Here is a 14,667-nt window from a genome sequence, read left to right on the forward strand (position 1 = left end):
CATTACACATACAGAGCTTTTAAATGTTTTTAATTTCACATTTTGTTTCTTTATTTATAAACACTGTATTAATAATATTTAATTTTCCAAGCAGTCACAGACCCCCTGAGTAGGCTTTGGGGACCCCAGGAGTCTCTGGACCACAGGTCAAGTACCAATGAATGAGTGGTTAAATAGCCATCATTGGTTATTGTTTTGAAAATGGTGTGAAAATTAAGGTTTGACTCCTGGCAGGAAGGATTTCAGAAAGGGTGGTCTACCTCTATATTTGGACTTTAGTAGGATGCAGTAAAAGATTACTGTTTTCCTTGGGAGGTTATTTCCTACATTGAAAACTGGTTTTATATGCTTTTCAAGGAAATTGAACTTTTTAGACCCAGGAATATTTTTTCTGACTCTGACCCTTTATTGGTGCTAGAGGCTTTGAGTAAAGATCCTTTGGAAACTTTGAAGAACGTTGACATTAAATTCATCTCTTTGCAGAATCTTTTTTGTAGCCATAGTTATGTCAAGAAAACTAGTGGAATTGACAGCTCTGTTATACTACTCTACATCTTTGAGTTTTTGAGAACTACATAATCCTGTGACTGGGTCCGCAGTTCGTATCAAAGTACTTTCTTTTTTCCATAAATCTCAAGAAATAATTTTACCAGTCTTACCAGTTGATGAATGTGCAAATCAATAGCGATCTCTAGATGCTATTACAGCTGTTAAAATGTACCTTTCTATGTCTTCTGTTTGTAGTTAAAGTGATTAATTGCTCATTACCTTTAGTCAAGCGAATAATGGAAGCAAGTCTTCTCGTTCCATGATAGGCCACTGGATTAAGGAAGTTAGTTCAATTGTTTCTTATACTAAATCTGGTCTCAGTCCTCTGGGATCGTATTAAGTCCATTCCACTAGGGAAATGCTATCTCCTTGAAATGAGTGGAGTGGGGTATCCTGTGCAGACATCTGTGCAGCGCCATATGGACAAGACAGTCTGGGGGTGTGGTCAAGATGGCAACATGAGCGGTTCCTTCAAAACAGGGCTCTGTTACGATATTGGCCCATTGCAGCATTATCCTCCATGAATCCACTGCACTAATCCAGCAGGCAGATGGGGAGGGGGTAGCCCTGTGCTTCCCTACCTAGTAGACGGTGCCCAGGGGTGTTTCCCGCCAGTGAGCGAAGACCCGAGGTGAGCTGCCGCACGGTGCACCCTGTTGCTGCTGCCTGGGCAGTTAGCCCACGAGGCCCGAGCCTGGGCTGGTGTGGGGGCCTGTGGCCACTCCTCCTGGTCACCTGCAAAGTGTACGGCTGGGCCTGTTCAGCTCTGAAAACCAGAGAAGGCAGTCCAAGAAAAAAAAGACAGAGGCGCAGTTGTGGCACACGGCCGACGGAGGCCCAGCGGCTGTGCCCAAGAGGATGACATGGTGTCTCAAACACCTGCATGGTGATGAAAGGTGAAGCAAAGTAGCCAGATTCCGAGATACAGGGGGGCCCAGGGCACCTCCCTCCCCACCTGGGCTGTGGAGACTTTCTGCAGAATCCTGAGGTGCCTTCTCCTCTCCTCCCTTTCCTCCAGCCTGTAAGTGAGGACACCCTGCCCCTTCTGGCAATGGGGCCTGCTGAGACCGATGGGGCCCTGGAGACTCATGGCCCAGTGTCGTGCTTGGTGACACATTGGACAACCCCTTTCCTCCCCATGAGTTGTGAGGTGAGCCCCTGAGGAGCGGGAGTATCAGGGTGGCTAGGTGCCGTGTGCTAGCAGCGTTCACATCAGGGAAGGAACAGATCTACCTGGAGACTGGCGCAAGCCCCAGGGTGGGGCCTGGCTCTGCTGCCCCCTGACCTTGCTACATCTGCAGCTGCTGAGGTTGGATCAGACCTCAGAACATCTTATCTGTGCTGTAGCAGATGGGTCTTAGAGGTGCCCATGCTCTGAGGGTCACTGGGCGAGGGAAGGTTAGATTAGTGGACCTCCCAGTGCACTTTCTCTGCCCTACTTTTGGCCCTCCTCCACTGATAAGTTTGGGGATGACACAATCCCCGTTCCCTCCCTCAAGGTAGTCGTGTAGCAGCGATTGGGTGGGTATGGTTAAGTCAAAAACTTCCAAACTCCCACCCCCCCAAATATGTATCATATCTATGTTGGCAGTTTCCCCTGTGGTGGTAGACCTGATCAGGCAGCTGAAAAGCACACTTGAATATCATACCGGAATGTTTATAAGGTACTGCATGCAATTGAAGACTTGAAGACCGCTATGGAGACCCAGGTTGGGGCCATTCAAGTGGAAATGGGACTCCTGTAGGTGGACCATGGCAAGTTAGTGAAGAGAATGGATGAAGTGAAATCCCCTCTGACTTCATGCTGCCCTTTTTGGCGGCTGTCCAGGAGCAACTGAAGGTAGTACAGGCAGAGGTGTGGGATTTCAAGGCCAAAGCTGAAGATGCAGAGAGACGCTCAAGACAAAATAATGTCAGTTTTTTCTGACTTTCCCTTGAAGAGTGAAGGGCCCCAACATGAAGCTCTACCTTGAGGAGTGGTTGCTACAGATGGTGCTGCATGACCAAACTTAGAAGTTCCTTTCCGTAGAATGTGCACGCCGCATACCCAGCCACTCACCTGCCCCATAAGCCTCGGCATACTTGTGATTGCTCAACTATAGGAATAGGGACCTGATCTTACAATTGTTTTGCGCCAAGGGCTCCTGGTCATATAATGGTAGCACCATCACAGGTTATCACAGTTACACTGCAGAAGTTCAGAGGTGGATCCGCACCTTTGGAGTAGTGAAGGTACAACTTTGGTCCTTTGGATTAAAATACGCCCCGCTCTTTGCGTCATGGTTCTGGGTGGATGACTCGAATACTACGCATTTTTTCCACGAATGGGGACCCCACAAGCACATTGGTGAGATCACTCTGAAGGGAGTTGCTGGACCTTAGGTTGGTGAGTGATACAGGGTAAGGGCACGGGAGGGGGAAGGGCTTTGAGAAGGGGTGCTGCATGGGAGTGTGGTGGTCACTTTGGCATGTCGCGAACGTAATATTCAATACTATTCGGCCTGACTGCTGTAAGGACTACTCACCTCAACGGTAGTGCCCTAGACCACCTTATGCACTGTTTGGGATGTTGTGGCGTGATGCCCGTCGGTATCCAAGACAAAGGATTGGGTGTTATGGTTGTTGTTATGTTCAGTTTTTGTGTCTAATACTGGGATTGAGCTTAGCGGGAGGAAGGGGCAGAGGAGCTTTGGGTCTATCAGGGTGCATGCATTTATTCACAGACCCCAAGAGGGGCATGCCAATCTTTTATCATGGGGGTCACATACAGGGGGTCATTCCGACTTTGGCGGGCGGCGGAGGCCGCCCGCCAAAGTAACCCAGTCGGAAGACCGCGACGGTCATTCCGACTTTCCCGCTGGGCCGGCGGGCGACCGCCAGAAGGCCGCCCGCCGGCCCAGTGGGAAAGCCCCTTCAACAATGAAGCCGGCTCTGAATGGAGCCGGCGGAGTTGAAGGGGTGCGACGGGTGCAGTGGCACCCGTCGCGATTTTCAGTGTCTGCAAGGCAGACACTGAAAATCTTAATGGGGCCCTGTTAGGGGGCCCCTGCACTGCCCATGCCAGCGGCATGGGCAGTGCAGGGGCCCCCATGGGCCCCACGACACCCGTTCCCGCCATCCTGTTCCTGGCGGTAACAACCGCCAGGAACAGGATGGCGGGAAGGGGGTCGGAATCCCCATGGCGGCGCTGCAAGCAGCGCCGCCATGGAGGATTCCCTTGGGCAGGGGTAAACCGGCGGGAAACCGCTGGTTGCCCTTTTCTGACCGCAGCTTTACCGCCGCGGTCAGAATTGCCCATGTAGCACCGCCAGCCTGTTGGCGGTGCTACATCCGGCCTCCACCCTGGCGGTCTATGACCGCCAGGGTCGGAATGAGGCCCACAATGTGCTGACATGGAACATCAGAAGGTTGGCAACCCCTGTGAGTCAACATAGGATTTATGTCCATCTCAGGTGCCGGCACATTCATATAGTCTGCCTCCAGGAGACACATCTCACTGCCCCTGAGTTGGTGAAGGTAACAGAGCAATAGAGTGGGCAACTCTTTGGAACTGGGAACTCTACCTTTGCTAGGGGGGTCTTGATCTGGATAATCCTGGATGTTCCATCTGTTCAAGGATGGTGCTGGACCGGGAGGACTGTTATGTCCTGCTAAAAGGGATGCTGGATGGGCACCCACTATCTATTATATAATTCTATACACCTAACACAGTCCAGGGTGAGTGCTTGTGCATGATGTCCCCAGCCGTGCTTACTGACTCCGTGAAACCCAACATTTGGGGTGGGGACTTCAATTGTGTCAATTGTACCTCCTTGGACAGATCAGTGCCCCCGCACAGGACTTACAGGCAACCAAACACTTTCAGCAGTGGAAATCCACAACACACCTCCAAGATATCTGGTTCTTAGGAGACCCAGGGGTGGCCGAATTCTCATATTATGCCCCTGGTCATCAGTTGCACACTAGGCTTCATTACTTCTGCAGTGCCCCGGGTATGTAACTTGGAATACGTGGGCTGAATGACCTCTGATCATAGTCCACTAAAAGTAGCATTCCAGTGGGCGGAGGATAGGGCCCTGATCCCAAGCTTCCAACTATGGACGGAGGCTCTCCTAGATGCAGATTATGCCTCCAGTGTTGGGACCCACTTACAATGCTACTTCTAGGAGAACGATGACTCAGCTGAGACTAGAAGCGTGGAATGGTTTTTCATTAAGGTAGGTATGAGGGGTTATTGCATGAAAACTTCATAGGGGGAGCGAGAGGCCCTCCTTCGTGGGATAATAGGATTGGAAATGCAGGTGCGTGTCCTTGAGTGGGAGGTGGTGATTGTGCTTGATGCCCGTGCGCAGTTGTGAGGGGGCAAGTTTGGGATGAAATGCGCCGGCTGCACAATATCAACTGTAGTGCGTCCCTTACTAAACTGCATGCTGACGGGGACAAGCCAGGACACAAGTCATTGTGGCTCCTGAGATCTGATGTGCCCTGGACCATTATCTGGGTGATTCGTGCCCCGGATGGAGCGGTGGTGAACTCCCAGACTGACATCTGTGAGACTTGTGCCCGATACTATGAACAGTTGTATTCTACCCCAGTCAATCCAGCCCCTGACTGCCTCCAGACTTATATGGCAAGGGCTGCTCTTCCTCGTTAGAGGCCTTTACAATTATAGGAGCTTGAACAGCCCCTGTAGTTAGAGGAAATTCATATTGCCATTGGCCAGATGGATAAGAATAAGGAGCTGGAAACCAATGGGTTCCCGATTGAATACTATGTGGCATACCGGGCGATCATTGCACCTAAGTTGCTTGCAGTTTACTGGTAGGTGCACCTGCGGGGTGGACTGCCTGACTTCTTGCGGGGAGGTCCTGGAAGTGGTGCTGCCCAAATCCGGTTGTGATCCCCCTGGACGTGGGTTCCTACCTTCCATTGTCAATGCTTAATATTGACTATAAAATCTGAAGCAAGGCCTTTGCGAACAGGCTACTACTACTGCTCCAGACTATGGTGCACCCTGACCAATGTGGGTTTATCCCCAACAGGGCCACTTCCTCTAACAAACATAAGCTCTGCCAGATCATGTGAGCAGTTGAAGGGTCGAGGGGTTACCAGTGGTGATCTCCCTGGACTTCAAGAAGGCCTTCAACACCCTTAGATGGCTGTGATTGATGGCTGTCCTAGGGGCTTTTGGGATGGGCCCTGAGTTCCTAGGTTCGGTTTGACTGTTATATACAACACCCCAGACCAGGGTGCAGACGACCCGCCAGATTTCCTGTCAATGCCACATTGGCAGGGGTACACGCTAGGGCTGCTCTCTATCACAAGTAATCTTTGCGTTAATTATGGAGCCATTGGCTGCTTTGCTGAGGGCCCAAAGTTGGGCATATCGGTGGGCCCCCATTGGCACATTGTTTCGCTTGTTGCAGATGATGTCTTGGTGTACATGCGACGCCCGAATGGGAAGCTCCCAGCGCTTTTTGCCTTGCTGGACAAATTCAGCAACATGCCAGGCCTGAGGGTGACCTGGGGACAGTCTTGCATCTATCCCTTGCAAAAGCTGGAGCGCGTAGATGTGAAACAAATTGCGACTGGCCCTCTGCCCTTGCAGAATGACATGTTTTGCTACCTTGGGCTACATAATTACCACACAGACCGACATCCCTTAGATAGTAATCCTGGCATGGCCCTCACATTGGTGAGGCGGTCCCAGGGCTTTTGGACTTACCTGCCCCTGTCTGCCATGGGTCGTGCATCTATCTCAAAGATGTTATTTCTCCTGCAGCTCCTCTATATCTTTACGGAAGTGCCTGTGGTCCCCACAAGGGCTTATGTTATAGACCTGCGGAGCTTGATTTCTGACCTCATTTGGGGGGCATGCAAGCGAGTATCTATCTGTACACTGCAGAAGCTACTGATTGAGGGCAGCCTGGGAGTGGCTGATCTAGAGTCTTATTTTGCAGCAGCGCAGCTGCAATGGCCAAAGTGCTAGGTGGCGGCTGATGTAATGGGAGAGGGGACGACAGTCAGTGAAGAGTTGGGAAACACAAGGTTGATAGATTGGTTAGTGTTCCCTGGTGGCCCGTCTCAAGGCCTGAGCCAAGGCCTGAGCCAAGTGGCATGAATCACCAAGGTTTATTGGAACAGACGCATTCAGCCGCGGTGGGCAATGTCGCCATGTCCCCCTCAACTCCTGGTCTGGTGTATGTCCAGTCTGAGGGGCCTGTTGGGGACCCATTATCCTTGGGCATGTTGAGACGCAGACTTGTTGACCCTAGGGGACCCGTAAAAAGTGACACCTTGTGCTCCTTCCAGGACTTGCAGGAGGTCAATGGCCTACATGCTGGCCAGGTTTTGACATATAACTCCCTATTGCTGGAACACAGGAGCAGGTCATGGTGCACTGGCCCTGCAATGTGTGCTAACCCAAGGATTGAGCCACAAAATGGTCACAGTCTTCTACATGGCTTTGCAGGCCGATGGTGTTGCTCTCTCAATGTTAGGTAAACCCAGGTGGGAGGAATGCCTAGGCGCTGTTATATCCAACAAAATATGGGTGATGGCACTCAAGCAAGTAAAACGAGTATCCCGTAATGCGAGACTGAAATTTACCCAATTCACTTTTTTACGTTGTACATACTTTACACCCCACAGACTACACGGGATATTCCCAGGAGTGACCACGACATGCCCCCGATGTGGCCACCAAGATGCGAATTTCCTCCACATGTATGGGAGTGCACCCCATTGGCATGGAGTTGGGTGGAGAACATATCGGAGATACTGGAAATGCCTGTATCACCAGATCATCAGTTCTTTTTGCTCGAGGTCACTAGGGGCTCGAAACGCACAAAGTCCCCACTAAAATTTGCTGATCTGGCAATAGCCCATTTCAAACACCTGATAGCCATGTCTTGGAAGGCCTGGCAGCCCCAGGTGATGTATTGCTCTGTTGGGCTATGGCTGAGACTGACACCATTGTGTGGGACAGTAGAGTGAGAGTGGGCAGCAACACTGCTAAGTTGTGGGATACGTATGTGCTCAGACTACAGGAAAAATCAATCAATCAATCAGTACACTTGCAAAGCGTGCTACTCACCCGTGAGGGTCTCAAGGCGCTGAGGGGAGGGGGGGTGTTGCTACTGCTCGAACAGCCAGGTCTTGAGTAGCCTCCTGATGGTCAGCAGGTCTTGGGTCTGTCATAGGAGCAAGGGGAGGGTGTTCCAGGTCTTGACAGCGAGGTGGGAGAAGGATCTGCCGCCGGTGATCACTCTTCGGATGCGAAGGACGGTGGCAAGGGCGAGGTCAGCTGATTGGAGCTGGCGGTTCGGGGTGTAGAAGGTGAGTCGTCTATTGAGGTAGGCTGGACCGGTGTTGTGGAGTGCCTTGTGTGGTGAGGGAGGAGCTTGAAGGTTATCCTTTTGTTGACGGGGAGCCAGTGTAGGTCTCTCAGGGGGGAGTGATGTGGCTGTGGCGGGGTACGTTGAGGATCAGGCACGCAGAGGCATTTGTATACGTTGCAGTCGTTTGAGGAGTTTGGCAGGGGCTCCCGCATAGAGGGCATTTCCGTTGTCAAGTCTGGTACTGACAATGGCCTGGGTGACTGTCTTCTTGTTTCTGTAGGGATCCACCTGTAGATCTTGCGGAGCATGCGAAGGGTGTTGAAGCAGGAGGAGGACACGGCGTTGACTTGCTTGGTCATGGAAAGCGTTGAGTCGAGGATGACGCCCAGGTTACGTGCGTGGTCGGTGGGTGTCGGGGCTGCTCCCAGTGCAGTCGACCACCAGGAGTCGTCCCAGGCTGAGGGGTTGGCGCCGAGGAGGAGGACCTCAGTCTTATCTGAGTTCAGCTTCAGTCTGATGTTCTTCATCCTTTCGGCGATGGCCTTCATTCCTTTGTGGAGGTTGGATTTGGCGGTGAGAGGGTCTTTGGTGAGGGAGAGGATTGGTTGGGTGTCGTTGACATAGGAGATGATGTTGAGGTTGTGTAGCCGGGTGACATGGGCGAGTGGGGCCATGTAGGCGTTGAATAGTGTCGGGCTGAGGGACGATCCTTGTGGTATGCCACAGATGATCTTGGAGGCTTTGGCTCAGAATGGGGGAGGCGAATGCTCTGGGTTCTGCCAGAGAGGAAGGAGGTGGTCCATTCCAGAGCTTTGTCCAGGATCCCTGCATTGTGGAGGCGTGCGCATAGGGTGCGGTGGCAGATGGTGTAGAAGGCGGCAGGGAGGTCCAGGAGGATGAGGGTCGCAGTTTCACTGTTGTCAAGCAGGGCCCTGATGTCATTGGAGGTGTCGATGAGGGCAGTTTCGGTACTGTGGTTGCTGCGGAACCCTGACTGGGTTTGGTCCAGGATGTTGTTCTCTTTGAGGTAGTGGGTCAGTTGTCTGTTGACGATCTTCTCGATGACCTTAGCCGGGAACGGGAGCAGGGAGATGGGCCAGAAATTATTGGGGACTGGGTCCGCCTTGGGTTTCTTGAATAGGGCGTTGATCTCAGCATGCTTCCAGCTATCAGGGAAGGCCACGGTCTCGAAGGAGTTGTTGATGACTTTGCGGAGGTGGGGTGTGATGGTGGTACTGGCTTTGTTGAAGATGTGGCGCGGGCATGGGTCTGATGGAGAGGTGGAGTGGAGAGTGCTAATGGTTTTGATGGTGTCGTCGACGTTCACGTTGGCCCAGGTGAGCAGGGGGTCCTAGTCGATGGTGGGTGGAGAGTCTGAGGTGTCGGTGGTTGTCAGGGTAGTCTGGTTGTCGAAGCTGTAATGGATGTCTTTGATCTTGTGGCGGAAGAAGGTGGCGAGGGAGTCGCACAGGTCTTGCAATGGTGGGATGTCGTTGGTGTTGGAGAGTTCCTTCACGATGTTGAAGAGCTCCTTGCTGTGCGTTGTTGTCGAGGCGGTCTTTGAAGGAGGTCCTCTTGGCAGATCTGATGAGGTGATGGTGTTTGCGGATGGCGTTCTTGTGTGCAACGCTCCTCACATAAATACCACCCATTATAGAACCGCCAGGAAATAGGTTGCTAATTCAGGACAGGAATGGTGCTACACTGCTGCTGCCCCACAGGTGGACCTCGCTCCCCTACTCCCCTCCATACACACTAAGATTGACCAATTGTACTCTTGTGGCATTATACATCCACTTGACTCTCCCCATTGTACCGGGTAGTTTAATTCACGTTTACTTTGTTTCCTCGAGGCACCAGGTAGTTACACTGTCAGAGATTTGGGTGATTAAGGCCCATATTTATACTTTTTTAGCGCCGCATTTGCGTCATTTTTTGACGCAAAAACGATGCAAACCTACAAAATACAATTGTATTTTGTAAGTTTGCGCCAATTTTGTGTCAAAAAAACGACGCTAATGCGGCGCTAAAAAAGTATAAATATGGGCCTAAGTTTCCCCCACTGGTTGATATCACAAGAGGAGGGCTGTCCTGGCATACAATCGCTTGCATCGCCTGACAAGTGCCTTGGTTGGCAGAGGGAGACATGGCCTGCACATGCCCACTAACACCACTTGAGCAACCTTACACGCTGACATCATGTCAATGAGATTGATGAGTGCACACAGATCAATGTGAAGTTGTGATGTGTATGCACATTTTCTGCATTTACTGTTGTATAAACCTGTAAATGCCAATAAAGAACTCTTTTTTTTTTTAAATGGGCAAGACAGTCTACCTTTGCTAAAAACATATATATTAAATTCGGCATTTGGTTCAGAACTGCAGCTTGATACAAAAATCCTGAAGTCAAGAAATTCATTGTAAACAGTAGTATATGTGACATTTTCACGTTTTTGAATTAATTCTGCTTTTGGCATGATCTCTTTCATGTACATATTTCTCTTATTTGAGACTATTGCACTGGTATACCTGCAATTAATGAGTAAAGGGAAGAGGATTGTGGATGAGGATGGTAATGTTTGGATTAGTTACCCGTAATCTTCATCACTCTAATTTCACATTCCTCATCCCATAATTAATGTTCCCTCTCTCCCACCATATTTTTTGGACTAATGTGTAATGCTTATTACCTCAGGTGTAGTAATGGTTGTTTCACCCTTTTATACTTAAAGAGGCCATGTATAATCCTATTTTATTTTTAAAAAGAAGGAAGGTTACAGGGGTGTCTGGTGTGTGGTCCACCACACCATTGCAATTGGTGGGTTGAGTAATGGAATGAGGAATGTGGAATAGAGTAATGAACATTACCAGTAAGCACTCCAAACATCAGTCAATTTCTAAGATGAATGGCGATTTACTCAACTGGTCAGCAACAGGATATGTGATAAAGTTGCATAGGCACCTGATGTTAAGTTATGTAAAAGTTGGCCAATAGAGGTCCAGCATACAAACAGCCCTGGTAAACAAGACAGTAGGAATTGCTACCCAAACAATTAATCCAAAAGCAGTTAATATTGATTTGGTAAGTGAATCAATATAAAAACACATTTCATTTAATGACTCCTTTTCCAAGATAACTGAGAAGTGGTAACAAGACATCAGCTGCCTGAAATAACTTTGGCCAAAAGTCTTGATTATGTGACAAAGAATATGTGACAGCATATATCAGAGGGAGATTAAGCCCCGCACATGTGTAATACATGGTTGTAAATCGCGCCATCAGTCTTAACAACATGCCACTACTCCTTGCAACACGAGCTGCACCGGATCTGCGCTGAATTTCAAAATCCCCTCCACTTCCACATGCAAAAAATAACTAACAACTGCAAAATAATATTGTGGATGTCTTACTCAGCCTCCTTTAGATAAAATATTAGACCATCTAAAAATACCTTTTTATCAATAATTTACTTGGCTCTCACAAAAGCACTGAGGAAGAAGATTTGTTTACAAACCAGATGATCAAAGGCCATGACTAGTCCCCAGAAACAAGTTAGGGCCTTTACCACGAAAGCATCTCCTGACAGGTCAAATGGGAAAGAGTGGTGCATGTTTGAGCAGAAGGCAACTGCTCCTAAATATTTAAGTTCTCAGTTGTCTGGAGAGAAACTGAGAGGTCAATAGAGCACAGTTTCCCCGTGAATCACTCACACATTCAAAACGTGGAAACAGTGTTCCCATGAAAGGCATGAAATAAAACAAATACATTTAACTCCTCAATTTGAAACAGATACTGCTCTTAAATGTACAAAATAGACTGTTTTGCCAAAGTAAATTTAGGGCGGTAATTCTAATGTTTGGATGGCTATGGATGAGCACGAAGTTGCCGAACTTGAGTATCTGGCATTTAACTATACTATCAGTTAAAGAGAAATGCAAAGGCTCAGGGATTCTCTTTTTTCCAGACTTTAAAATACTTGATCCTGGATTGTTTTCCCAAGCTTCTTGGATTTGATAAACTTCTCAAAACAGGGTTTTAGATGGCTCTGTACTATGTAACTTGCTTTTGGTTTATAAATCTTGAGCAATTGCGCGAAGCAGACAAATGTATTACCGAATGGAGTCAAGATTTAGCTGTGGAGATAAATGACTCTTCATGGAATAGATCATGCATAGGCTCAAAAGTGAAGAATATTAGAGTTTAATCTTTGTTTAGTGCAGCAGAAAGTGACCTATAGTAGACTCACAGTAAGAAAGAGTCCTAGGGTAAAGTTTTGTATATGTCTTTTGCGGGGTTTAATAACAGAAATGAAGATGATTATGAAAAGTTCAAAATTGTATTTTGTTACAGTGGTGAAACGTTTGATACTGAATTTAGTAGTCACTTTCAAACTTGAAACGGATATGCATATCAGACCTAATCGTCAATGAATCTAGGGTAGTTTAACTCTATTCTTACATATTCTTTTTTGTGCGGTTTGTGTCTGTATGAAGATAATATTGTTCTTTAGTGTGTCTTTTGAAACTGACATGGTTAAAAACAATAGGGAATACCAAATAATGCTGTTTAATAGATGTTAGGTAATATATTGAGGCGAGGTAGCATGAATTATAAAACATTATTCATTGGTAACTTAGTATACCTAGGTTGATATTTAATGAAAAATAAGAAAAGTTAGGTTATTTTTCAGTTTGTCCAGGTGTGGTGTTTTAAGCAAGGATCTTCCAGAAAAAAGGAGCCTTTTCAGAACTAAACATCCTGCTTTATGGAATATAACATGGCAGTCCTAAATGATAAGTTGGAGGAATGGTGTTAAAAACACGATTGAAATAGCCACCAGAACTCTGTGACATATTTTATATGGCTTCATGACTGCAAAGTTGACCTAATGTGATTTGGTTCTCTCAAGCAATCATACAAAAAACCTAAACATTGTGGTAATTAAAATAAATGCCCCGAATTACATTTTTTGCTATTTCTCATAGATCATGAGCACGCCCATTCTGGAGAGTTCCAGGAATCTAAGCGACATAGAATTTATTCTACTAGGATTTCAAATTCTTCCTGAGCTGCAACCTTTTTTCTTCAATATATTTGTCATGATTTACATCTCAACCATGACAGGGAACGTCTTGATTATTGCTGTGGTGTCTACTGAGAGTCGCCTTCACTTGCCCATGTACTTTTTCTTGGCCAATTTATCATTCTTGGAAGCTTGCTATGCAACAACAATCATCCCAACCATACTTGGAGGTCTTCTTGCAAATACAAATACCCTTTCCTTTGAAGCATGCATGACACAGTTTTATTTTTTTTCTTCCTTTGTGATCGCAGAGTGCTTCCTTTTGACGGTGATGGCTTACGACAGGTATGCAGCCATATGTTTTCCTTTACACTACACCATTATTATGGATCCGCAGCGCTGCTCACTGCTGGCTTTATGCGCATGGATACCCAGTTATATAATTGCATCAATTACCAACTCTTTGGTGTGCGATTTATGCTTCCCGACTGAAAACGAAATTGATCATTTCTTTTGTGACTACGAGCCCCTTTTAAAATCTGCATGTTCAGATATTTACTTTGTTCAAACTGAAACGTTCATCATGTCCTCCCTTATAACTTCAATCCCATTTATCTTGATCATTGTATCTTACACTTATATCATTGCAGCTATTCTAAGAATGACTTCGACCACTGGAAGATATACTGCTTTCTCCACCTGTAGCTCTCACCTTATTGTAGTTGTTGCCTACTTTGGGACACTAATTGGTCTATATGTGTTACCTACAACTGGGCAACCAATCAACCTCAAAAAAACGTTATCCCTCCTTTATACTGTGGCAACTCCTCTGCTCAATCCTATCATATACACTCTGAGGAACAGAGATATCAAGGAGACATTGGTTACGAAATTCACTTGCAGAAAGCAATAATCAGGATTCCAGGCTCAAAATGGGCCAATAAATAAGACTAGGCTCCTCAAAAACTAACCAACCTCCACGATTTGTGATGCACAACTTCAAGCTTTTTTAGGTGCAACCTGTTTGCATAATACCTGATGGTGCAATTTTATAAACTGTGTATAATGAAAGACAACTTGATTTCAGGTATGTGGATTGTCCACCAATTGTCCACCAACAGAGTTGATGATGATTTTTTAAATATGCTGAGCCTGATCACAAAACGTTAGTGTTTAAAGACAATTCGTCCAAGGAGTTTGGTGGTTCTTGCACAATGATAGTGCTAGCAACTTTGTGGTTAGTGTTGTCTTTTAAAGAGCCATTGACCAGTAATATTGATGAAAACTAGATATGATATTAAGACGATTCGACTAGGAGAGTTATGAGTTCTCCTTAAAGCCTTGTCTTTAATGTTGAAAGCAAATGTGTATTTTAGCAATTGATGCATTTTAAATCACTTTGAGGCAATGTGCAATGGCCAAAGTGATTACAAATAACTACAACTGTGCGAGTGAGCACCAAAGGGCTGCCATGGGAACACTGTAGCAAAGCTTCTTCTGTTGGAGGCCACGATCTGTCATAATCTGTGCTGAGATGCCATTGAAAACAGCCCTAGAGGTTGAGAATGAGCAGCTTAGGTCCCTGGGGCCCATACTTTACAGTGAACGGACCTCACAGCTTCCTCAAACAAAAGACCAGATGACTGCAATGACGAGCGGCCTGTGAGATAAGATGTTGGAAGTGCTGTGAATTAAACACTACCAGGAACATCCCAGCAGAGGGCACCAAATGAGAACCGTTGCTGTGGCTT

General features: G+C 47.3%; 1 protein-coding gene across 1 annotated transcript in view; it reads left to right on the forward strand.

Annotated features, from left to right (window-relative positions):
• LOC138301659 (olfactory receptor 1468-like) overlaps positions 1–13,829 on the forward strand; it is a 72,118-nt gene extending 58,289 nt beyond the window's left edge. Inside the window, exon 3 of the mRNA XM_069242173.1 lies at positions 12,879–13,829. Within this exon, the coding sequence (XP_069098274.1) occupies positions 12,879–13,829 (951 nt within the window). The remainder of the gene's footprint in view (positions 1–12,878) is intronic.
• Positions 13,830–14,667: the final 838 nt, after the last annotated feature.

This window comes from Pleurodeles waltl, chromosome 6 (genome assembly GCF_031143425.1).
Source record: "Pleurodeles waltl isolate 20211129_DDA chromosome 6, aPleWal1.hap1.20221129, whole genome shotgun sequence".
Lineage (NCBI taxonomy): Eukaryota > Metazoa > Chordata > Amphibia > Caudata > Salamandridae > Pleurodeles > Pleurodeles waltl.